Here is a 24,958-nt window from a genome sequence, read left to right on the forward strand (position 1 = left end):
ACACAAACTTTCCCTCCTCCTCCCCCACCTTCCCCTTGTTTGATGTAGTCTTCAGAGAGCCTGACTAAAAGAAATTCTTCGCTGGCTTTGAAGTCTCTCTTCGCTCTGTTTCCCTCACTCTTTCTCAACGCTCTTTTATCCTTCGGTGCTTTAAATCTTAGGAGATGAAAAAAAAAGCAGTGCTTAAAAAAGAGAGTGAGAGAGAGACAGATAGATGAAAAGAAAGAGAAGAATGTAACTAGATGCTTGTCCTAGTTGGTCTCCCTGCCCACCCCTTGTGCAATGAACTTGAGAAGTTTATCAAGAAGCGGCAGAATGAGATCGAGTTTCCCAAAAACTGGGTGGAGAGAGTCCATCTCCTGTAACCTCTTGTCTGACTGACACACAAGGGCGGCGTTCAAAGCCTGGGAAAAATGTTTTTCTGGTATTTGCTTGTGGGTGGCAGGAGATCAACTATGACTGCTATGCACAACTGAGTAGCTTCCCTAAAGTTTCCCTTACAGGTTACTATAAGATTGTTCTAGCCTGCAGATATAGAGGACACCATGATCTTTTTCACTTAACCTGAACACATCCCTAGTCTGCCAGACTGACACCTCGTACAAAACCTTTTCATTTAAATTAAAGCTCGAATACCTGGCATCACAGAAATACAAATATTTGGGGTAGATATCTAATTGTAGTGACTGCAGAGAGGTTGTTGGTCATAATTATTGAAAGAATTATAATGATACAAAATCTCTTGTGGTGAATGGAGTGGAGCTGAACCTTTCTACAGTAATGAGCCGAAGCCTCTGTGCTGTCTAAGGGTCAAGTCAGGTCACATTAAACAGTGTTTACACAGAGCAGCAGGGTCACAGGGCCATGTTAATTGTGTTGAGTGGAGATCTGTGGAGGGCATCAGGAAGGGATGGACAAGAAGTAGCCAATTATGCTAATGAAAACAGACGACCTTGGCTAACCAGGGGGAAGAGAATAACTATGGATGATAACTTGCAAACCTGCCTCTTTAACAAGGGAAGGATGAGTGTACCCGAGGCCCTCAGACTCATATACCATGCACCTTTTCCCTGTTGTTTGGTCAATTGTCACTAAGGATTTCTGCCCACCGCCTCTCCTGGAAAAGCGGGGAGGCAAACAGGAAGCAGCTGTTGCCAGGGAAACAGGCTGGCAGCTTGCGTAGAGCGGCGTGGGAGAGATTGTGAAATAAGACAAGGGGGGGGCATGGTGGTAGTGTGTATGTGTTTGGGGTGGGTGGGGGGGTTTGAGGAAAGGGCACAAATTGAAAGAGGAAAAAATAGAACGAGCAAGATGGAGGACTGTGGTGGCGGCATCTAATTAAAACATGATGGAGACGAAAAGGGATATGGCTGCTTGCGTGTGTGTGTGTGTGTGAGTGTGTGTGTGTGCGCGTACATATGCGCTCGCCCAGGCCCATGTACGCATGTACCTGCGTCTGTGCCCGGGAATAGCCTAACTGACGCACGTTGTTACAGAGCAGTTGTAGAGCCCTGGCAACACACTCTCTCTCTCCCTCTCTCTCTCTCACTTTCTCTCCCCCTCTCTCTCTCTCCCTCTCTCTCTCACTTTCTCTCCCCCTCTCTCTCAATCTCTCTCTTCTCAGCCCTCCACCTCCTCTCTCACCCTGACACCTCGCCCCTGCCTCGATGCCATTACAACACTGATGGAGAGGGGAAGAGGAGATGGAAATTGGCACTTTGAGAGAAGAGGTCTTCATTTGCAGTGAGATGATGATTGAACACTGTCCACGGAAAGCCTGCCAGTCGAGTTTTTCTATGGTCAAGCCGTTTAGAAGAATAGCACAGAATCACAAATATCTTGTTGTGGATTTGTGTTACAAATATGAAATATTGTCAAAAAATCTTGCATTGAGGGGAGATGAGAAAAGGAGAGGTACCGGTGGTACAGCCGTCTGCTCCTGAAAAAAGAACACTACAAACACCATCTCTTCATAGGCTTTGCTTGTCTGAGGTCTGTTCATGTTTTTATCCACTTGGGAAAAAAGTCAACCTACTCCTATTTAGTAACCTGGGTAAACAGCTACACATGAATTCTATATGTCCTCAAAACTGCTCCTCTGGATCCTCTAAAGATGACTTGAATCACAGCATTGCCCATTTCCTGATCAATCTTTTGACATGTTGTCCTGTAACTTTACTGGATCATACACAACAGCTCCAACATATTTACCCCAAATGCCCAACATGCTGACATGATGTGCATGGATCCAACAGATGCCACCACATTGGGATGCCATGCTTGTCTGGTCAGGTAAAGAGTTTGATCAACCAGGGCTCTTACAGAATGGACAAGCAGGTGGGACAGGTACTGGACTAAGATGAAAGAACATCATGAGATCTTTTGTAGTAGGTTTCCATTCCCAAACACGACATGCCAAACCCCTCAGGCAAGTTTTAGTCAGGCTACAGAACCAGCTTTGATCATGTGCAGTCCCAAACTCCACCTCCTACAGTTGCAGGGAACATGCTTGAGGTGGACATACAGTACATAAACAAACACACACACACCCACATGAAACCTCACCTCACCTCCAAGGAAATGTCTTACGATAGCAAAAAAACATTCTAGAGTAGACATTCATCAGAAAATCATACTGATTGTGCAACTCCTTCACTCATTCAATTCATAAATATCGTTCTGACTGTGCACTAATTGAATAGTGTAGATAAACCTTTTCACAGAAATGTTTCTTAGTTTTTCGGGGGGAAAAAAGTCCTCTATCTTTTTGAACTCCATATTCACCAATCACCATGCTTTCAAGGTTCTGACACTAGAGATCAAATGAGTCACCGTAACACTTTTTCCATTTGGTGTATTACTTGGAAATGCAATCCGTTATTAGTACTGTGATTAGTGTGACTAAAGATGATATTATTTGATTACGACTGGTCTCCTTAATATGCTACATGGACCACTCCTATTTGTAGAATGCTACATTTTCGAAATAAAGGAGTCAAGAGAGCAGTAGGCGAAATACTCAAAAATCAGTGTGAAGAGATCTCAATTAGAATTCATTAATTCATTAATTTTGAAAAAAAAATAGAGCTTACTAATAGAATAGAGAGCATCCGTACTCAAATTCCAGATAGTGCCTTATACATAATACTTTATAATGCATAATGCATTACAATCTGATGCAGTGTGCAATCTGTATCATCCAAATAAGTTAACGTAGGCCAACCTACATAGTCAAAACTTATTTTATTAACGGACATTAAATGTAAAATGCCTTTAAGGGCGGCCTTGTGAAGCCGTTATTTACCAGCTGTTACCATCTCCCCATCTAGCAAAGGCCAAGTGCTGTTGTTGTTGCCACTACCTGAATGAATATGTGTGACTTTCTTTAAACACAGAACCAGACATGTAGACGCGGATGCCTTTTTCGAGAAACACAAGTCACTGGAGGTTCAAATCTTGAGTCGTACGTCAGTGAAACATATTGCTCAATCGCTTCCCAAACCACAAGGGAGTTGGGAGGAAATGCTGACCACAATGCCGTCGGTTCAGGGGTGGACGTGGTTGTGATCTTTAAGATGCATACAGGAGAGTAGTGGAGTAAAGTTCCATTCCGACGAGATGTTTCCATGCGTGGGGTCTTTAGAGGAAGGAAGCGCCAGTCGTGGCGAGTCATGTGGGATGGACAAATGTTTCTGCCAGCCCTTGAGGTTCCATTTTAGACTCTTTTGTGGCAAATGGAAGGTAGATTGTAGATAGATATTTTTAACACGAGTCACAATGATAATAGTCTTTAAGAAGACCTTGATGATGGACCCCAGAGACCAGTTATTGTTAAACTCCATATTCCTCTTTACTATAATTTTACTGTAATCTTTATATTAATTTCCCTCTAACATAAAACATTTAGGATTGCGCAGTGTCCCCTATCAAGACATGCATGTTGACTTCAGTGACTACTGCATAAGGAGTCAGCATGTGGCCCATGATTGGGAAAGATGTGGTAACTGGGAGGCAGTTCATGCTTTTGTGTTGAGTACTTTGAACTACAGGGGAAAAGTACGTGCTTGGAGTAGATAAGGGCAGAGAATTTTTCCACTGCCTTGTAACACACCAGTGAGATGTGCTCTGGCTTAGTCAACACAGGCAGGACAGAGCAGGACACCCAGGACGCCATTACCTACCTCCAGCACTCTCGTTGTCCACAGTGATCTGAGCCCACCTGGGTTGCTACCGCAGACCACCTGTGTTCTGAGGGTGACGTCGGACCACCAGGTTGTATGACTTGGGGGTGGGAGAACTGTTTGATCTGACGGTTCTGGTTCCTAGCAGAGCCTTGTCCCTCTGATAGGTGAGCCAGACAGTAATGGAAGACAGACGAAAGACACTGACACAGACACATGCTAATGGCAACAACACTGCTGAAGCTCAACATGTCCCTCTGCATTTTATTATAGGACAGGAGTTTCAAGTAGGGATTTGTAATTGATTCCATGACCTTCATTCTCTGACAGGGATGTTTCCACAAGCTCTCCATTTCTAAGGGGAAAAAATCTGCATCCTATACCTCTGGATGTCATATCTCAAGATGAATATCAAATAACTTTGTGTGTGTGTGTGTTCATGGGTTTGGGGTGCATTAGTGTGTGGGTGGATGCCTGTGTACGTTGTGAAGGTGTGTGTGTGTGTGTGTGTGTGTGTGTGTGTGTGTGTGTGTGTGTGTGTGTGAATGTCTGTGGGTATCAAGGGGAAAGAATGAACACAACACAATTCCCTGCTGGGGTCCATCTCAAAGAGCCATGGCACCAGGAGAGGAATTCTTCCTCTCTTACTCACCTGCCAATCAATGTCTTCTCCACTGAAAGTGCCCCACTTTTACAGATGTGTCTGTCAATCATGGCAGATGTGTGTTTGTGTGTGTGGAGTTGTGTGTTGTGAGAGGGTGTTATGTTGTTTTGTGAGGGCATTGTGTCGATGTGTCACATTGTGTGTTCAACTGTGTGGCTGGTGGTAGATATGCAGGTGGTGGGAACACCAAAGGGATTTATGTGTGTATGTGTGGTTCCCCTTCCCATTTATATAATGTGTGATTTTTTTCAATCAATGTGTGGATGTTTATTTGTGTGTGTGCTTATTATATCTGTGGTGTGTTTTGTCTGTGGCTTGGGGCTTTGGGCTAGGGTGAGTCGCCCGTTGCTGCTGTGAATCACATGTGTGACTCATGTGGACAAAACCCCATCCATGGCACTCTGGTCTCTCTGCCCATGCCATCTGTGCTGTGGGGCCTTGGCTCTGGTGGTTGGGGGGGGGGCCTCTGGTCCTCCCTGGGGAAATCATGTCTACCCCAGCCTCCCTCTTCATCACCTTACGGTGTGTGTGTGTGTGGGGGGGGGGGGCTGTCCCTTACCATCTCACTTTCTCCTCTGGTCTTCGGTTTCCTGCCTGATGTTGGGTTCCCTGCCAAACCTCTCTTCTTTTGGGGCTCTTTGTGTGGCTGTACAGCCCTGTTCTCACCTTCCTCTCAGCCCTTCCTCTCAGCTTCTCGGTCCCCACACTGGCTCTCCACTCGCAAATCCTCATTTTGTCTGGTCCAAACCCCCCTACATAAATCCTGTTAAGAAGCTTGTGAATGTGGTGTTATGGAGATGAGGTGGGCAGAACTGTTATTGGTCTGGAAGATGGAATTTCCCCTGAGCCTTCTCACAACATGCAGCTTTTTTTTTTTTTTTTAAATCTTGAACTGGCTGAGGAGGGGGTGATTTTTGGCCAAAAACCCCTGTCCCCCCAACTAAGTGTGCCCAGACGTCTTGCCTTATAGGACATTAAAGTGTGTGTCTTTGTATATATCAGTGTGTCTTTGAGTGTGTGGTTATCGCTCTGTCTGTCTGTCTCCGCTGAAGGCTCTGCTGAAAGAGTGCAGGAGTGGCAGGATGAGAGAATGACAGAAATAATGACACCAAATGAGAAGCGGCGGGACGGGTGAGGAAACAGCACGGAGCGGAGCGGAGCGACTGCATTATCGCTCGGCGGCACAGGAAACGCACACAGAGTGCTCTGGCGTCTGGAGAAAGGGGAGGGGGATTTTTGCAAAGGTTATTTCATTGCAAGCCAGCAGTCGCATTCCTCCTCTCCCATGCGGTTTACGTATTAATTAAAGTGCACGCACGCACGCATATTAAAATCATAATGGCAATCGCATGCCACTCACTCTGAATCAGAAGCTTTATTCCACAGCTGCCAGGGCTTTAATGGGTTCCATCTTTCTCTCTCTCACACACACACATGCTCGCTCCCTCTCTCTCTCCCTCTTTCATTTCATCCCTGTCTCTCAGGGCCTCTCACCCCCTTCTTTTAGCATGTTTCTAAAGACGGGTCCAAGTGGAAGTGGAAATCCGGTCCTTGCAGCCGGTGAGTCAGTAGCTGGTTTGGAGGAACGCTGTTGGAAAAACTCACCGCACAGAAGGGAGGAGTATCAAGAAGTAATGGAATTTTTATTTCATATACGGCTCCATCAGGATGTTTTTTTTTCCTCTTCTCCCTCCTCCTGAATCTGAGGCCTTTGTAGTTTTTTTTCCCTTTTTTCGGGAGGGGGTAATATCGAGAGGCATTGCGAAAATATGTGTGTTTACACCGGAGACCTCGGTCTGCAGACATGCTGTTGGGTTGATTTGCTTTTCCTGGAAGCGTATAAAAAAGAGTTGTGTTTATGGATGATTGCTGTGGGAAGCAGGCTCCTTGGTTTTTTTAATGCACACTTTCACATCAGAGGAATGCTTTTACTTCAGCTGTGCTTCAGTGTGTGTTTGTGTGTGTGTGTGTGTGTGTGTGTGTGTGTCCGTGGCTTTGTGGCCTGGGGTTGTTGAGCATGTTTAATGTGTGATGGCAGAGAATGCCTTTGAATGTTAATGATGATGTGCATGTGTGCGCATGATTGTAGTTATGTGCATCTGTGTGTGTGTGGGGTGTGTGTGTGTGTGTGTGTGTGTGTGTGTGTGTGTGTGTGTGTGTGTATGTTGTCTGTAACACTTGTTTGTTTGTGAGAAGGAGTGGAAGCGCAAAAGGAAGAGATGAGGCCGAGCGGTAGGAGCGCTGGCAAACTGATTGTGGGGGAGGTGAGAGTTACGCATCATGGCAGGCGTTTGTTTGGTGCACGCTGTCTGTTTGTGACCAGTGACGGGCAAACTGCCATGGACAGCAACTGGCAACCGCTGGTATCGGCCATGACAGGTGACACAGCATGAGGGAGGGCAGGGGAGAGAGAGAGAGAGAGAGAAAGAAAGATAGGGAAAATAAAAGAAAGAAAGGAAAGATGAGAGAGAGAAGCAAAGCCCCCAGCATATCATGGCCTACAAACAGAAACAGTAGATGGGTGTGTGGGGGGGCATTCATCTCCCCATACATACAATGCAGTGTGTGTGACCCATCCCCACACACACACACAGACAACACTTCTAAAGAGGAGCCTCTCTCGGAGTCTCCAGCTCGGTGACCTGCCTCTGTTTTTCAGCGGCCATAAGCATTAGAGCGGGCCAGCTGGAGCTTCTGGTTGTTGTGATTACTCAGACCTTACTCACCCGGGCACACACAGTAGCCGTAGTAACGGTGACAGTAGCGGTAGCTGCGCGGGTCACGTGTTGCCCCTTTACTCTGGGTGTGTGTCACGGCAGTGGGCACAGAGGGACCCCTCAGGCTTGGCCGTCACGTGAGGTCACCACTGAGACAGAGAGAAGGAGAGAGAGAGAGAGAGAGAGAGAGAGAGAGAGACGAACAGAGACAAAAGAGATGGGAACTGGCGCGGTTCTATTACACATTTTGCGAGGAGAGAGAGAAAAGAGATTAATGGGAAAGAGTGAGTAAGAGACGAGAAACAAGAGAAGGAATGGAGATAGAAAGAAAGAGATAACGGAAAAGAAGAGAATGAGGCAGTTTATCACATTGTGTTTGCTGTATCTGCTGAGCCTGGACAGGGACATGGTGAAATAACATGGTTTGATAGAGCTACAATCATGTCTGATCATACACTGATCAAAATGAAAGTAGAACGGCCCCTATTATTCTTATGTACTTTCATGTTTTGTACAAACCAGTGTTCAGATACTTGGTCTTGGAAAAATGACATCCCCTAGAATGGCCTCACTAGATTGGAATGATACAGTTCCACTTGAACCAATACTGAACATTTACAGCAGAGAATATCAGAGAATATAACTTACTTTAACTCTTACCAGTATTGACCTCATGATACCGCATGTTTCCTTTGTGTGCAACTCTAACTGTATTTTTGCATTTTTTTGTATTAAGTAAATATTTTATTGGTGGATGCCAGGAAGGAATAGCTTATCAAAATACAAGCTAATGGTAATAAACAATACCAAACTATACCTTGTGAGAGGCAGTTACAAACATGAGGAGGCGAGGTTAGAGGTGAGGTAAGAGTGGGGTGTGAGCGTATGTCACTGTATGTGTGTGTGCGCGTGTGTGTGTGTGCGCGCGTGTGTGTGTTGATGTGTTGCAGGCGATGACATCATGCTTGTGGTGTGTGTTATTATTAGTGTGTGATAAGCATCCCCACGCTCATGAGCAGTGCACCAGGGCACTAGAGGGCTTCACAGAAGCACGCTATGGCCCCCCTAATTGGTGGCTGCATGCGGTGTGGTTTCTGCATGGGCCCAGGCACCCAGCCCTCCCCGAGACCACAGGGCTGTTTACCAGTCAGACAAATGAATGGGGCTCCGCGGCCACACATAGGCAGTAAACAATACCGCCTGTCCAGAAGTAGGCCTGATGACAGTGGTAGAGGTTCTATAAATGCACAATGAGACGTCAGTATGAAAGATCTCTAGGAAAAAAAATGGACCCAGAAAAATTTCATCTGTCATGGGAACTTTTTATATGTGCTGGAGTAAAAAAAAAAAAGAAAAAGATTCCTAGTGTTGGATTATGACAAGACATGTTTCATGGCGGCATCTGCTCTGTGATCTAGAAGCGCGGTCGTCTCTGGTAAAGTTGCGTTGGGTTTGGGGCCATCGTGCCTGTGTGGTTAATGAGGTATTTAATACTACCTGTTAGTGCAGATTACTGGCTGTCAGATCAAAGCCCACAGGCCTGGCAGGTGCTGACGGCCTCATTGAGTTTCAAAGTTAAAGGATGAGTTTGTCCCTCTCTCTCTCTCTCTCTCTGTCTCTCTCTCTCTCACTCTCTCCAGCCGGTTGCACTTCAAAGAGAGCCAGGAGGTAGGCAGTGGCGGCACAGCGTTAGCCAGGATGGCAGCTGAAGTGCTGATAGTGGTAGTGTGGTGGCCGAGAGCCGCCTGTTATAATCTGATACAGCCAGTCTAGAAGCATGACTGGGCAGAACTGCTGTCCTGGAGCTATTCAAAGTCTCTGGACCAGAGAGAGAGAGAGAGAAAGAGAGAGAGGATGGTGGTGTGGGGGGGGGACGCCATCCGAAAAAGAAAAAGTGATGACTCACCGTGCTTCCCAAAATCCCCCTGCCCCTCCCCCTTTCCCGCTTTACGGGAAATGGAATGTGTTTTCTTTTTCTCTCTCTCTCTCCCTCCCTCCCTCTCTCTCGTTTTTTTCTCTCTCTGGGCTTCGTTTGACAGACGGTGGGGTCAGGCTCTGGGTTAATGTTTGTCTGTGGGACTGTTTAATCTTCTCTCTCGCACTCTTTCTCTCTGTCTCTTTGGCCTCTGAGGGGGCGGACAGGCCTAATTATGGATGGCGGGACCTTCGAAGCGCTCGCGGTGCGGGGGCAGCTTTGGCCGAGCCCTTTTGCCTGTTTGACAAAAACTCTCTTTGTTCTGCACCCAAACTCCATAACGCAGGCTTTAACGTGCTCCAGCGTTTGCCAGCCCTGCCTTCTCATTTACTTTGAGTTTTTTTTTTCCTCTCTTCTCTGCACTCTGTTAAAACCGCACAGATCATGGCACTACCGTAAATATTACTGCAGAAGCTGCTGACGAAAGGGAGTTTTTTGTTCTGCAAGTAATCTAGCGTTTCACTCCGGGCGTGACACACCATAGCCCCCTTCTGCTGGATCCAATCAGCAGAAAATTGTTTGTGTTGCCAGTAAGTGCACTTCAATCCAAATTGCTTCGTTTTTGAGATTTGACAAGGAAAAGATGAGGCAGGGAAAACGGTCTAATGTTTTACCCTCCACAGTTTATCTCCAGCCGTAACATCAAGGGCAGAATTTAATTATGATGACAGATTTATCCACTGGGTCTTTTATTGTCGCAGTTGATTTAGAGGTTGCTGAGTTGCACCCATTGAATTTGATTACTTTAGTCTGGCGTCTTTGACTTACCACTGAGACACTTCATACTTTTGTCTGCTGTATTCAAATGACACTTCATACTTTTGTCTGCTGTATTCAAACTGATAATAATGTGCAAACACACACATATATGGATACATATTATAACAGACTGTTTGAATTGAATCCCACATAGTGAACAATGGGATAAAGGTGTGTGTCTCTCTCAGCGACCTTCTGCACCTTACCAGACAGTAGAGATAACCCAGAACAGAGAGGCATTGTTAAGTGGGGAAGTGTCAAGAAAAGAGACAGACATAAAACAACCCTGTCTGGACTTTCTCAGACCGCAGAGTGTGAGGCCTGGGCGTGAAGAACCCTGGCTAAACCGAGCTCCAGAGCGATGAGCTCAGGGTTCAAAGTTCACCGGAGTGGGCACCGTCACAGGGCCACTCTCAGTAGGGTCTCCTCCCTGTCCACACACCTGCTGACCTGACCTGTCTGGGTGGGACAGGGCTTTGCTCGCTCCCCTATCATTATCTCTGCTCACAGGTGTGGAGCATTTAATGTTGACCTCAGACTGAGTCGTGATTTCTTAAACGCAGTTTTCCCCTCTTAAATCCAGGATTTTCTTTTTCCAGAGAGAAACCACGAGTGTGTTCCATTGAATTATTTCTCTGTTGAAACAGCTGCTTAGTTGGCATCTCAATGCATGATGATGCACTAAAGGTTTGTCCCAAAGACACACCTCCTCCTTATGAACCATCAAAACTTTTTGTGATAGCTCTTTTCAGTCAAGGGATGTACTAGTTAAGTCATGCCTTAGTGGCCTTTTCAGCAGAAAAGTATAAACCACATCAGATAACGTACACGTAGCCAACATGTTACAGCAACATGGTTCATATTAACAAGAAATATTACATTATAAAGCATTGTGCCTTAAATATTTCATGTACTATGAACTGCTAGTAGGCTACATCTGCCTCAGATTTAGCAGATAGACCACTTCAGACAACTTACATATAGCCAACACACAACAACTTGATGTCTAATATCCTCTCTGGTTCATATTAACATGAAATGTTGCAGATCAATCATCGTTCAATTAATCTTCTTCGTTCTTTTTCCCTTCTGAAGTCTCATTTTATGGTGAAATGATGCAAGAGTAATATCGTTGATAATCCTTAATCAATGGATTGTGACTGGTGCCAGGATATTAGGTCATGAATGAATCAGGTGAGTTTGGAGTGGGGATAGAGAAGACACCCTACCACAGACAATATATTCCCCCCTTTTTCTCTCTCTTTTTTCTCTCTCTCTCTCTTTCTCTTTAGACATTCTTTCACTCACCCTGTCTCTCTCACTGTCCTGCTCTCTTCAAAGTCTTCTCCTCTCAAGGCACATTTGCTTTTCTTAGACAAAGCCAGACAGCCAGAGGTTCTGGGATCTGGCCATGGGGGCAGCTGTTGCTTTATCCCTGCATGGAAACACACTCCCAGGCAGTGGTGAGATCAGTCCCGGGAAAAGCAGCCACTTCCCAGTCGCCACTGTCTCAGCAGGAAAAGCAGAAGGCCCTGTGGGTCAGACCGCTGACTGTCTGGAGAAGATGAGGTCTGGAGAAAGGGCCTGTCTGAGATGCCAGACTGCTGCTGAGAGAAGAGGCACAGGTGGAGCACAAACTATAACAGGGCAACATCTGGAGCAGAGAGAGAGAGAGAGAGAGAGAGAAAGAAAGAGACACAGACAGAAAGAAAGAGACAGAGACAGAGAAGGAGAGAATGAACTATATATATGAGACAGTCAGACAGACGGAAAATGTGGGCCAGTAATGGTCTGCACACAAAACCAGTGAAGAGAGTGGAAAGAGGAGAGGAGAGTGGTAAGAGGGGAGCAAAAGGTCATTTTGTTACAAAACTTAACAAAAAGTATAACAAGACCAGAGAGTTTCGAAGAATCAGACAATACACTAGTTAAACAACACACAACAAAGGTTACCAACATCAGAGTTGAATGAAAATTCACGACAACACTGTGGTACAGTATATTAGAGTTGATAATATAACGACACGACAACGTGACAAGGCTGAGGGCGAAGAGAGTTATTTTCGCGGGGTCGGGAGGCAGGGGTTCTTGTGTGTCTGTGGGACATTATAGACACTGCGTCGGAACAGAAGTACGGTGATGGAGAGGGGGAGAGATTGCGGCTGACTAGTCCTGTAAGCAAGGATGTCAAGGGGCCGCATCCCAGAGTTAGCAGAGGTGTCATGGCAGAGAGGGCCTCAGGCACCTCCAGGCCTGCACTTGTTGACACCGCAACCCCAAGAGTGCTGCCATATCATTACAGGCTGTTGAGGAAAGGCCTTCATTAGTGGAGATGTAGCTGTCCGCAAGAGGGGCACAGACCTGAGTTTATCTGGATTATGTGTGTGTGTAGGCGTGGTGTGTATGGGTGTGATTCGACGTGTAGGTGTAGGTGTATTTCAAGTGTAAGATGAAATGCTTTATTTTCACACACACGAAAGGTATTTGATTGAGCTTTAGAACATACATTCTGACACGGCTTTAACACACAAACATTGTAGATATGAACGTCTGTTCCATTCTCTTGGTAACAAATAAGCTCTTATCTCTACTGACCCTCTGTGTTTTATGCTTCAGCGGCCCTGGAGGAGATCAGCCCAGACAGGCAGACCAACCCACATGGCTGGCTGTTGCGACAGACATTTTCCAGCCATAGCAACCCTGTCTGGAACACGGTAGTTTGGTGGCTATCTGTCTGACTATGTTCCCGAAACCTTTGCCAGGGTGGTGTCTGAAAAAGTTCAGTTGCCCATACATAATCTTGTAATCTGGTAAAGCTTTCGCCTGTTGGCAGACACTGAGAAACCGCACATCCTGAGAAACAGGTTTACTGTGTTCACATTCTCTGCAGCGTTTACCGTGGTCACAGCCCGTCTCTCACTCTCACGCACTTTGATCACTCTCTCGTCACTCTGATCTTTCCAGATGTCTTGACTGCCAATCACATGCATTCACTTTCACCAACGCGTACAAGGAGATCGGAATTCTGTTTTTAAAGTTGAAACGACATAGTGGTGTGTTGACATGTGCTGTTTATGACATGGAGTCATACTTACAGATAAAGCCTGTGATCTCATTTTAGTCTCACGGGCTCAGTGTTTGATGATGTGTTTGATGCTCAATGTTTTTCCATGAAGTAGCTGAACTCACCTCCTCTCTAATGGACATACAGCATGTTAGCCCTGTCTTATTTGTGTCCCTTGGGGGCAGATGGAGGGCTGTTTAGCAGAGAGGGGGCACTTGATCCTAGTAGATACAGCGATGTGGGGGGGGGGGGGCAATCTAACAAGCATACAGTAGCATACAGCACAGTTGGCACTAATAAATGGTTGGAATGTCAGTTATGTTTATCTGTCGTTCACATGACCATATACCATGAAAATCAATGTGAAGATGATACCACTACTAGTTGCCAGTAAAAACATGTTTCAAAAGTGTGCAAATTGTTACATACTGTTTCTTTAATCTACTACCCACTGGTAAAAGCAATAATAGTTTTTTTATGAAGCACATTTTCCACTCCAGTTCCCCCATAAGCAGCAACAACTGAATGTTTATCTCCGTGCTTCCTAAGCTGTGGAGGAGATGTTATCATTACAGGCTTTGTCTTGTGGGTTTTTTTTCTACTGCGTGAACGATTTTCACTATGATTCAGTTCATACTCAGGGCACTTCGGAGGTGTCATATTTTCAGCAATGTACACCTAACGATTCAACTAGGAAGTAGATCCAAAGCCTCATAGCTGTCATCTATTCACATCATGTACAGACTGGGAATCCCTTTTCATTTTCTCAGAGAGAGAGAGAGAGACAAACAGACAGAGAGAGAGAGAGAAAGAGAGAGAGGCCTGCCATCTGAGGGATAGAAAGCAGGCATTTGGACAGAGTGAGGTGTGGGGGTCTGTTCTAACCACAGCGATTCCATCTTGGGACTTTCCCAGTGGGCAGGCAAAGTGAGTGATTTAACACTACTTTCCTGTGTGTGTGTGTGTGTGTGTGTGTGTGTGTGTGTGTGTATCTTTTTGTTTATAGCAGATACTCAGGTAGCCGTCACCTGAAACCAGCTGTAACCCAGGGAGAGAAGAACTAAGGCGGGAGATGAAGGATCAGTTGGATGACCCTGTTCACAGCAGCAGGTAATAATCAGCCTGGATAGAGGTGGCAGGATCCCATGTACAGCTGTCTAGACTCTAGCTGGCCATTACCCATGAGTCACTGGGATATAAATCAGTGGTGGTGAGGGTCGTCTCATGTCTGCTAGATTGTTACATAAACCAATCGGTCCTCCTACTCCTATCAAAACAGGGAAACAAACAACAGCATTGGAGCCTTGATGAGGTTTATGTGTGCGTGCTTGTGCTTGTGCTTGTGTTTGTGCTTGTGGTGTGGGGTTGGTTCACACTAAAACGCCTTCCACACCCCCACGGTCCTCTCCGAGCCAAGTTATGTGGCACACAGCCCTTGACAGGCAGGAGCATAAATCCTGTGCCCAGGCACTGAGGGAGGAGGAGAGGCATAAATCTGGCCATGGCCGCTCCTCTCCTTTGTTTTAAGCCTTGTTTACCTCGTGTTCCAGCACACCTGGGAATGACCTCATGTCTAGAGGCTCAATGTTTGGTTTGGTCCGGTTTTTCTTTTCCCTCCATACTAGTTCCCTTAGTTTATCTCTCAACCCCCCTGCCACCCCCCCCCCCCCCCCCCCCCCCCCCCCCCCCCCCACCTCATTCCCTATTTTTTCCCATCTCTGTGTACTTTTCCCCCTACAGTTGTTTTGGCTCTCTTGCGGTTCCACACACCTGGGACATAGCTGCGGGGGGAACAGGGAGCGCTGCCAACACTCCAGCAGATTCCAGAGCCCAACGCCTGGGCACAGCCACACATTCCGATACGCATTCCAACTTTTAAAGGCCCAGGACGCTTTTTTTGTTACTACAAATCCCCCCACTCACACAACCGCAGGCTTCATTCATGAGGTGGGGGGGTTGGCTGGAGCTGTCAAGCCTGGAGATCAAGTGTTGCCCTCTTAAGTTCAGTTTGAGTGAAGCGGTTCCAGTGGTGTTTGACACACTGTGACACATCACCCGTCAACATAACTCACTTCAATTGAACACAGCGTTTGGAGGGTCAAAGGTTCAATTCTACATGTGAGGACATACACTGATATAATGCTCTTTTCTAATATAGCATGATTCTTTTTTTACTGTGTTGCATATCATTTAATCTAGTAACCTCCTGAAGTCACTGTGTGGAAAAACAAACCCCTACTATAAAACTTTTAATGATGCTTTTCAGGTCCTGCAATGGGCCTTCAGCACAGATTCCGAGCTTGCGTTAGAATGGAGACCTTGGAGGGGTTTTTAACAGATGGTGAGTGCGTACCCAATTTCGTCTCTTTATTTCTGCATTCGCAGTGCAAACCAAAAAAAAAAAGAGACATTTATTTACTCCCCCCCCCCCCCCCCATTCTTCCCCTGCTATTCTTTAGAGAGGCTTACTGCGTCAGAGAGGCCCTCTAAAGAGGACAAGGAGGAAGTACACATCTAAGGAGTGAGGAAGAAAGAACGAGTGAAAAGAGGAATTGAGGGAAGCAAGGAGGGTGTCGTGCCAAAAATAGTCCCCCCCTACACACACATACACCCACGCACCCTGCCAAAAGCCCCTGCCACGCCCCCCTTCATTGCCATCTTAGTCAGCGGACCCTCAGCCGGTGAGTCACCCAAACGGCCGATCCTTCAAGCCCACTTCCTCCTGGGTGCCTGGATCTGAGTCCTTCTCTCCATGAGGTCCTATACTAGCACTCAGGCCAGGGGACTGAGGGTGCTAGCTAGACTAGGCACTGCCAGTCCACAGCTAGGTTCAGTTTCCACTTGGGCTTTCAGAGGGGAAACTTTGTGTTGGAAGAGGTGTTTAGACGGCTATATTTCTGTCTGGCCAATCAGCAAGGTATGGGAAGTGGATGACCCAATACTTTTTAGGGATTTACGGCACGTCCAAGTGCCCAAATCATTCCCTGTGGAGGATTCCAGACAACACTGAGTGTGGTGAAATATGGAGGCTGGAAATATGGAGCCTGATATTGCCTGAGGCAGCAGAGGAAAATAAGAGAAAGAAGGGAAATTCACAGAGTGGGTACTCCGAAAATGACCAAGACAAGGTGCGAAGAAAAGAGACAAGTGATCGTGTTATGCCATAAGGTCACTCCGGGGTCAATATAAACTTTACACACAGTGCTGCCTCTAGCAGTGAAAGGCGCTACCCATTCAAGAGGCCCACAGAAATTCCATTAGGATGTGCTGGATGAATTGATCAAAAGTATTATGTCAGAGAGATGCTAGCTCCACTCCCTTTTAGACAGATACCAAAAAGAGATGACAATTTTTGAAATTATTATATCTGAGATGACAAATACTTAAAAAAATGGACACGTACTCTTTCATGTGGTGTGAAATAGAATATTTCCTTCATAGCACACACTGAAACACAACAGGTGTTCCAAATAATACATAACTAATTCAATAGAAACTGTTATCTTGAGGACAAGGATCAACATATGCATCTAAGCCAAGCCTGTATTGTAACAGAGTTATGGGTTATAGGAGTGTGGACCGACAAATATGGTCATGGCTCATTTCCCCTTTGATAACACAGCACACAGGTGATTGACAGGTCCGGAAGGGAGAGACAGGAAGTGATGCGAACACCGTGCCTACCGGTGTGTTGGGGAGCAGGTAAGTGGAACAGGGCCAGTGGGTTAGGCTTTATCAACAGGAAGTGGAGAGACTGAAATGCTGAGAGTACATGAGGGGGTGAAGGAGGAAGAGAAAGACAGCGAGGGAGGGAGGAGGACTACGTGTGGAGTAGCATGTGGAGAGAGAGAGAGAGAGAGAGAGAGAGAGAGAGAGAGAAACAGAGAGATATGTTTCGCACTGGGCTGTGACTTTGAGCTTTCTATTTTCTCCACCAACACGCACTCAGAGGAGTGTCAAAACGCTATTTATACACGGCAACATTTACCGATGCAAAAATAACCCAGAATCGCTGATCAGTTGCGCACAGGCTATGGCTGTCAGTGTTTTGTTATTGCAAATTTTCACACATTTTTATGTGAATTATGAGAAAGGCAACAGAAAGGAACCAAATAGTATGATCTGATGGTCCTGATGTCACGCAGGGTATTAAACAGAATTAAGTGTGTGTAAGAGTACGTGATTTATACAATTTTAGCTGCATCTAATCATGCTCAATCATGTTTTGTTTTCTGCATTGCATTCAGTAAGAGCCTGTGAAATAATCCTTTTGACATTTTCCCCATATTTTTTCTCACAAAGAGCGTCAGTGTTTTCAAAACCAGTGCACAGCCTTTTGCTGATGCATAGTGACACTACACCACTATAGATTTACTCACAGATCCTGTGCTCGGACAGACGTTTTAGTTTTCTCAGGTTTAGTTCAGTCAGATTTATATCACCTTAAACAGCTTAATTCAAATTTTGTGGGGAGGACATGGCTAACAGTTTGATGAAAGCAACCTGACAACCTGAAAAATTATACTTATAGTTATTGCACTAATCAAATTATTCATGTTTACCTGGCCTGTTATAACTTTATTTGTGTCTTAACTTTTTGTTTAGTTTTGGTGAAGTAAAATGTGAAATTTGTTCTCAGTTTTTCAAACTCAAGAGCCACTGCACCATCTAGTGGTCACTATATTACATGCATCATTTAAAGCCAATAGACCAAAACCTAGGAGTAGATGAACATTCCAACACTCTCAGCATGTGTAATATGTGAAAGAATAATAGATACCTTATTACTCCATTACTTGGTGTAAAATGTCTTTATTTTAAGCTTCCTGCATTATAAATATTATAAATACTTTTTTCAGACCATAGTTGTCAAGAAAACAGGCACCACATCAGCGTTGGCTCCTTGTGTCCAGTGCCTGTGTCTCCCATCATGACCACCAGAAGCTGACAGAAAAGCTCAGCTCCAATGAGCGCACATAGTGCCAGTGCTTGACTGGGATGAACAGGACCTCACCAGGCTGAAGAACACACTCCTGATAGGACGCCTTCAGGAAGTCTGGAAAACTGACCGTTTCGGGGTTCTCCACGTCTACCTGCACCACACATAGTCATGGCTCACTAGATGTCATGCATCGTTGATGCTTTGATGTTCATTGTTGCTCATTTGTGTTTGATTTTATTTGACACCTTACCAGCATATAGAACTCAGTGAAAAGTAATACTAAAATAATGCATCCAACAGTATACAGGAAGGGGTCACGGGTGCACTTGGAAACAACCTGCCTTACCTGACTGGTGTTATGGAGGAGCTGGGACTGATGGGGATAGAGTCTCTCCGTCTCCTCTGGAGAGTACAGACGAATGTACTTCCTGCCCACCACCTGGAAAAGAGGACAAGAAAATTAAGATAACGATCAACACCTACACACACAACACACACACACACCGAGTAAGAACTCTTCTAAACTACACACCTGAGCCAGAAAGTTCTGCTGGGGGTCCTGATGAAGTGGGGAGATGGTGCCTCTGGGTCCAAACCAAGCATTGATGGTGATGTTTTCTTCCTCTCCCTCACCAAGACAACAGTAGTCAGGGATTCGAATGTCTTCTTTCAGCTCAGGGATCTGAAGTCCAACACAGTTAATTTATGACAATCAGATGACTTCTTTGCAAAGTGATGACATAGGCCTGATACTTTTATATAATACATTTGCGAACATTTCTAAAATTCTGTTTTCACTTTGTCATTATGGGGTATTGGGTGCAGATTGATGAGGGAAAAATGTATTTAAACGACTAAAGCATAAAGTTTGCAACATGAAAAAAAGTGGAGGGGTCTGTATACTTTCTGAATACAATGCATATCTCAAATACTTGACTGTTTAATATTAAATGTAATTCGTGCAATGGTATATAATGCACTCTTTCATTTTGTAATTCACAATACAAATATCAAACATAAAATTGGAATTAACTTAATTTGACAAAGTGATGTGCTGTAATGACATTCAAAGCATTCAAAACCACATAATTTACCACAAAAGAAAAACTTAACATCAAGACGTGCAGACAAGTCCTAACCTGATCAAAGAGCTGATGTTGTGCAAGGTATCCTTTACCAGTGTGTGTCTGTGAGCAAAAGAGGGAAATCAGTGGCAAAAACATATTAAGTGATTCAAAGGAAGTTGCCTTCACATGCTTCATACAGTATGTTCACTATCACAGTCTTATTTGAGGAGGGCAAGTTAGAATACTTGGAAATTGAGGAACTTACCTCTCCAAGAATGTAGCGGTCTATGAACTCACTGACAGTTATTAGAGTCTGTGACCAGGCCTCATCTGTGTATCTGGAGCCTACTTCCACAGGTACAGTTCGACACCCAGCCACAATTCGCAGATAGTCTATGCTTCAAGGCCAAATAGCACAAAAGTATTAAAAATGGATTGTGCACAACCCAACGCATGAGCGAACAGAACAAAAATATGCGTATATATGCCCAACACTAACAGCTACACATACTTACAGTACATGATACAATGGTAGACACATAATGCACAGAATATGTCAAGCAGGACAAACATTCAACAGGTAAGTGTGGTCAATACCTCCATGGGTGCTCCTTAAAGGCAGGCCAATGATCAATAATACCCTCCAATATAACAGGCTTCTGGGTATCCAGAAATTCTGTCCTAAAATGCTCCAGTGATGGACAATGAATCCTGGGCACTGCTTTGGCTGGATTAATCATAGGTGTGGAGTCACATTCTTCATTGATTTTCTGAATGGGGAAGAGAGTAAAGAATTAACTTTTTTAAACTAAAAGTTTTCTTCAAAACAGTGATAAAAAAAAAAAATCAAAGCTAAAACCTTTAAAGCAGGACAAAAATGAGACTGGAGAATGTGTTGACTAATGTCATTATGGCTATGACAGTGACAGTACATCACTAACGGCATCAGCTATAAAAATGTACAAATAACTTACACATTCCCACAGACACAATCTATAGAAGAGTGTGCATTCTATTTGAATCATATAAGTGACGGTATATAAACCTTTCTTTTCGGCGCTTCACTTGACTCTGCATGTCTGCTCTGCCATGCTTTTGCTTTGTTCTGCAGCACCCTCACAAGCTTTTGAAGGACATCATCCAGAATGGAAGCTCCCATGAGTAGTCCCATGTCACAGGTTTTAATGGCCTCATGGATCTTGAACTGACTGAGGTCTCCACGACACAGAGCAGCCACTTTAAAAAGGCAGCCGTATGAATAGACACTCCTCCACTCCTTGGCCACATCACGCCAGGTGCCTGTATTCAGCTTCTCCCAAGAAAAGTCAAGAACAATCTGAGCCTTTTCAGCCCAAGACTGTGTTCCCTTTTTGTCATACAGCTGGTGCCTGGCTTGCTTCAAAATGTCTACTAGGCTTAGCTCAATTTTCTCACTGAAGTTGAGACTAAACTCAGATTCAGTGATAGGCAAGACAGTCTGTATGTCTGGCCACAGCTGAGCCATAGGCTTTCATGCAATGGCTACCATACATACAATCGCTAACACAAAAACAAATCACTCTATAACTCATAAACAATAATACTCATAACCACTAACTAATAATCGCTAACCAATCCCCAAAAACTACTGTCAGAAAAGTTAGCAAGATATTATGACATTAACGTTAGAGTTAATGTCAACTGGGGATATTTCACAATGGCTAGGTAACTGTTTTGTAAACGAATAGAACACAAGCAACTACACTTTTTCTAATGTTCCGCTCTTTAGGTGTACAAATTGTGGCACATCCTACAAACGTGTCTACATTACAGGCATATACATCAGCTCTTTAGCTATCGTCAGCCATCTGGCTAGCAAGATGCGGGCCAACATAAAGCCAAAAAGTCAGTTTGCATGAGAAAGATTCAAACAACAGATATGACTACTTCTCAGACAATCCGCCAGTCGCTGACTGAATTCAGAATTAAATATTTTATTATATTATCGCTAGCTTTGCTGTCTGCGCCGATCAGTTTTCCGTTGTTTATGGTCTGTGGCTAACTGGATGTGGAACGTGCACCGTCACTTCCGTCGCATGTCAATCCGTTACCGTGACAACACCTATTGTACGGAGGCCCAGCAGGGTTTATCAGAGAATTTGAGAGCTACAGAAATGGTAGCTAGCCACAGCTACTGAGTAGAGGACCTGGGTGGGTTTGCGTGGAGGTAACATTAGCTAGCAAGCAACAAAAACAAACTCTGCTCTCTGAAAACTGTTGAACGCTGTAAATCCACTGCTAGCTCGCTAACAAGTCCGTGTTTCCAGACGACCCAGAATGAGTCTGGACAAAGCAAAGCTATGCGATTCGTTACTAAATTGGGTAAGCTTTTATATATTTTTACTGTTGTTGCTTAACTAGCTAACAAACCAAGGCAAAGCTCACCACCTTAACTAGTAGGTGCTTTCTTGTCAAATGTTGCCTACGAGCCTAGCTGTTAGCAACCTGCATTTAGCTAGCTAGCTATCCTAACTAACTAGCCATTCAACATTGAACAAAGTGGGTTTTTTCTGTGTTGTGATACGTGGGGCTTTGCAGGATGTACTTTAAAGGATTTGCTATATTCGATGGCAAAACATTTTTTAAACTCAACGCCTGCGTGGACCTGTTTAAGTTCCGAGCTAAACATCTTATGTAACAGATCAAAGGTCTTAAAGGCTATGTTTTGTATTGAGTTGTTTATATTTAGACTATTAATTGACTATCCGTTGAATGACTTGCAAGGTAAGACTTCGTCTCAGTTTTTTTTTTTTAAACTAAAACAGATTCCACATTACTCATGCCAAAATTGTGTGAAAAGTTAGCTGCCTACTGTGGGTAGCCAACAGGTAACCCATGTTTTCTGATCTCGGCGTTGTTTGCTCAGCAGAGTAGGCTAATGAATCGATGCATGAGGACCAACTCCCTGCCTATTTTAAGAGCCAGCCCCAGAAAGCGTTTCATGGAATTACACAGAAGTCTCGCGCTGACAGCAGTGTAGTTCCCTCAACATCATGACATACTTGTAAATCTATCTAATTGTCCTTATGTGTTCCATACTTATGGCCCTTTCACCCCTTGCTCGCCTCAGTTGCAGACATATCAGGTGCCCTCCTGCACCAGCAAGCATGACCTCACCAGTGGAGTGGCCATTGCTCACGTCCTACACAAAATGTAAGTGCAAACCTATTAAGATTTCATGTAATTTTCACACATGTTAATGAGACGCTACCACTAGCCAGGTTTTCTTTCACCTGTTAGACATGGTGGTGGGGCTTTGTAGTAGTAGGCTTCACAAACTCATTTAGAAATGTATTTCATTGACATTAAATAAGTTATATATGTACTGTATATAAAATAGATTAAGTGTTCATATCCCCACATGAAATTCTGGTGAGATTGGTGTAATATGAGTAATATTGGTTCACATTAGGTGTAACCTTGCGATTGTGAAGCCAGGGTTGAGCATGTTATGTCTAGGTGGGAATTCCAGCAAGGGGTTGTGAGTGGTGCTGTGCTTCTATAAATGTGTCAGTTCACAAGCACCGTCACGCAGGTTTTGTATTGGAACATTTTACATTATCTAAAAGCTGGACAGCTTCTGAGCTCAGTTCTCAGTTTTGCCCCAACAAATAGCCCGATTACATAGTTTGTTTCGATACAATTAAGTGAGTCTACATTTTAAAAAGTTATGGTGAGGGAGCTATTTGTTCTTTATTTGTGAAATTGTCAGAGACCCCTCTTGGTTCAACAAGACATGGATGGGCAGGATCAAAGAGGAAAGTGGGGCCAACTGGCGCTTGAAGGTATTTTGACATTTAGTGTAATCTTCTCATTGTTTTATTTGAAATGCAAGGACGCTAATTTTTCTGAAAAGGAACCTACATGGGGAATTCACTATGGTTTCTGTGTTCCACAGGTCAGCAACCTGAAGAAGATTCTACAGAGCATGCTGGAGTATTACCATGACGTAAGGAGGAGAGCCGTCAGACATGTAGACAGTTGTTTCTAGGGGTGGGAATCTCTTGGCACCTCACGATTCGATTCCGATTCAGTGGTCAACGATTCGATTCTAGACCGATTATCGATTCTAAACCGATTATCGATTCAAAACTAATTATCGATTATCAATTCTAAACCGATAAAACGATTATCGATGCATGCCGATTTTTAAAACATTTCAGTTTGCTACTCAGAGTCTCAAATAACTTCTTACTTTGTGTTTGATAATTAAAGAAAATCAACAGATGAATTACCTTCTCTATTTTTTTATTAGAGAAAAAGCTTTTCCTTGTCACAATTATGACTTTCAATGAACAATGCAATAATCGATTCAGCTTGCATTTCAACACAAAATGGATGTGTAAAAAAAATCGATTATGAACTTTTCTGAATCGAGACAGAATCGTTCTAGAGAGAATCGAGAGAAATCGAAGAATCGATTTTTTTTTTTTCCCACCCCTAGTTGTTTCCTAAGTTGGTTCTGTCTCTTCTGAGATTCCCCATCTCTCTTTAAATCCATGGTTTCAGGTTCTTGGCCAACAAGTCTCAGATGAGCACCTGCCTGACGTGAGCCTGATTGGAGAGATGGGAGACGGGACTGAGATGGGCCGACTGGTGCAGCTGGTGCTGGGGTGTGCGGTGAGCTGCGAGAAGAAGCAAGGTGAGCAGGGAGAAATGCTTGCATCATATGATCATCCCATGATATTGTGGTTGAGAATGGACATGGATTATTAGAAAAGAATGAGAATCACATGAGATGGTGCAAAGTGAATCGGAAAGAATTTTTAATTTTTTTTGTTTCTGTTAAAAAGTGAGCGTCTGTTTTGGGTGGGGTGCGAGTTCTCCAAAACATGAAAATTATGTTTAGTGATGTAATTTTGTAATTCAATTTTCATTTAATTTTCATGTCAAAAAAAGAAAAGAAAAAAAAAACAGAGTAGGCAGCGTTGGTACTGTACATTAATATGTCCCCAGTCCGAGCATCCCCAGTGAGCATCCAACCAAAAAAAAACAACAGAATAACATTTCAGCCACCGCAGCAGCACATTCACAATACCATAGGCAAAAAAGTGGTCCCATGACTTCTTAAAATTCTCATTTTCATTATTGACTCTGTTTAACATCTGCTCATAAGACACTATCTCTGACATAAGTTCCAGCCATTGCCTAAATTCCGGCGGGGGGGGGGGCGTTTTCCATAGCCTAATAGCCTCGGGCGGCTGTTACAACTCCAACCTTTATTACGGCAAGGTCATACTTTGATGCCTTCGGCAACTCTGTGTGGTCCCTTATCAGGCACAGCCTTGGACATTTAGGTATTATCATACCCAACCCCTTCCCCATCTGTTCTATAACTTTAACCCAGAATGGGTTTATCAGTTTGTGATGGTAGTTTTTAATCTAGTCTCACACAGAAAGATTTTGTGATTTAAAAAATATATATATATATATTATTCTTTCACTCACACTCTCCTTCAATCTTTACTATCCACAGAACACATTCAGCAGATTATGACGCTAGAGGAATCCGTCCAGCATGTTGTCATGACGGCCATTCAGGAGGTAAGA

At 44.3% G+C, this 24,958-nt stretch overlaps 2 protein-coding genes and 1 long non-coding RNA gene across 4 annotated transcripts; 2 read left to right on the forward strand and 1 right to left on the reverse strand.

Moving 5' to 3' along the window:
* The first annotated feature begins 2,653 nt into the window (after positions 1 to 2,653).
* On the forward strand, positions 2,654 to 19,272 carry LOC122132174. Of its 2 annotated transcripts, XR_006152175.1 has the most exons (6): positions 2,654 to 4,348; positions 14,367 to 14,470; positions 15,101 to 15,478; positions 15,627 to 15,701; positions 15,820 to 16,041; positions 18,220 to 19,272. It is a non-coding gene; the product is annotated as an uncharacterized LOC122132174 (long non-coding RNA). The 2 variants fall into 2 exon arrangements; XR_006152176.1 differs by lacking the exon at positions 15,101 to 15,478.
* Positions 18,157 to 21,419, reverse strand: kdm8 (lysine (K)-specific demethylase 8). Its single transcript, XM_042706989.1, has 7 exons — positions 20,415 to 21,419; positions 19,967 to 20,139; positions 19,635 to 19,767; positions 19,442 to 19,489; positions 18,835 to 18,984; positions 18,649 to 18,741; positions 18,157 to 18,453 (listed from the first exon to the last, which is right to left on the reverse strand). The coding sequence occupies exons 1-7, from the start codon at positions 20,871 to 20,873 to the stop codon at positions 18,289 to 18,291; spliced, it is 1,221 nt and encodes a 406-aa protein (XP_042562923.1). The 5' UTR covers positions 20,874 to 21,419; the 3' UTR covers positions 18,157 to 18,288.
* Positions 21,420 to 21,532: 113 nt separating this feature from the next.
* LOC122132173 (protein Hook homolog 2-like) lies at positions 21,533 to 24,952 on the forward strand (the record flags this gene model as incomplete). The annotated part of the gene is made up of 6 exons (XM_042706990.1): positions 21,533 to 21,730; positions 22,479 to 22,561; positions 23,121 to 23,193; positions 23,307 to 23,357; positions 23,918 to 24,050; positions 24,885 to 24,952. Coding segments are annotated over exons 1-6 (453 nt in total), but the record flags the coding sequence as incomplete, so codon positions are not given.
* Positions 24,953 to 24,958: the final 6 nt, after the last annotated feature.

The sequence above is a fragment of the Clupea harengus genome, unplaced genomic scaffold (genome assembly GCF_900700415.2).
Source record: "Clupea harengus unplaced genomic scaffold, Ch_v2.0.2, whole genome shotgun sequence".
Lineage (NCBI taxonomy): Eukaryota > Metazoa > Chordata > Actinopteri > Clupeiformes > Clupeidae > Clupea > Clupea harengus.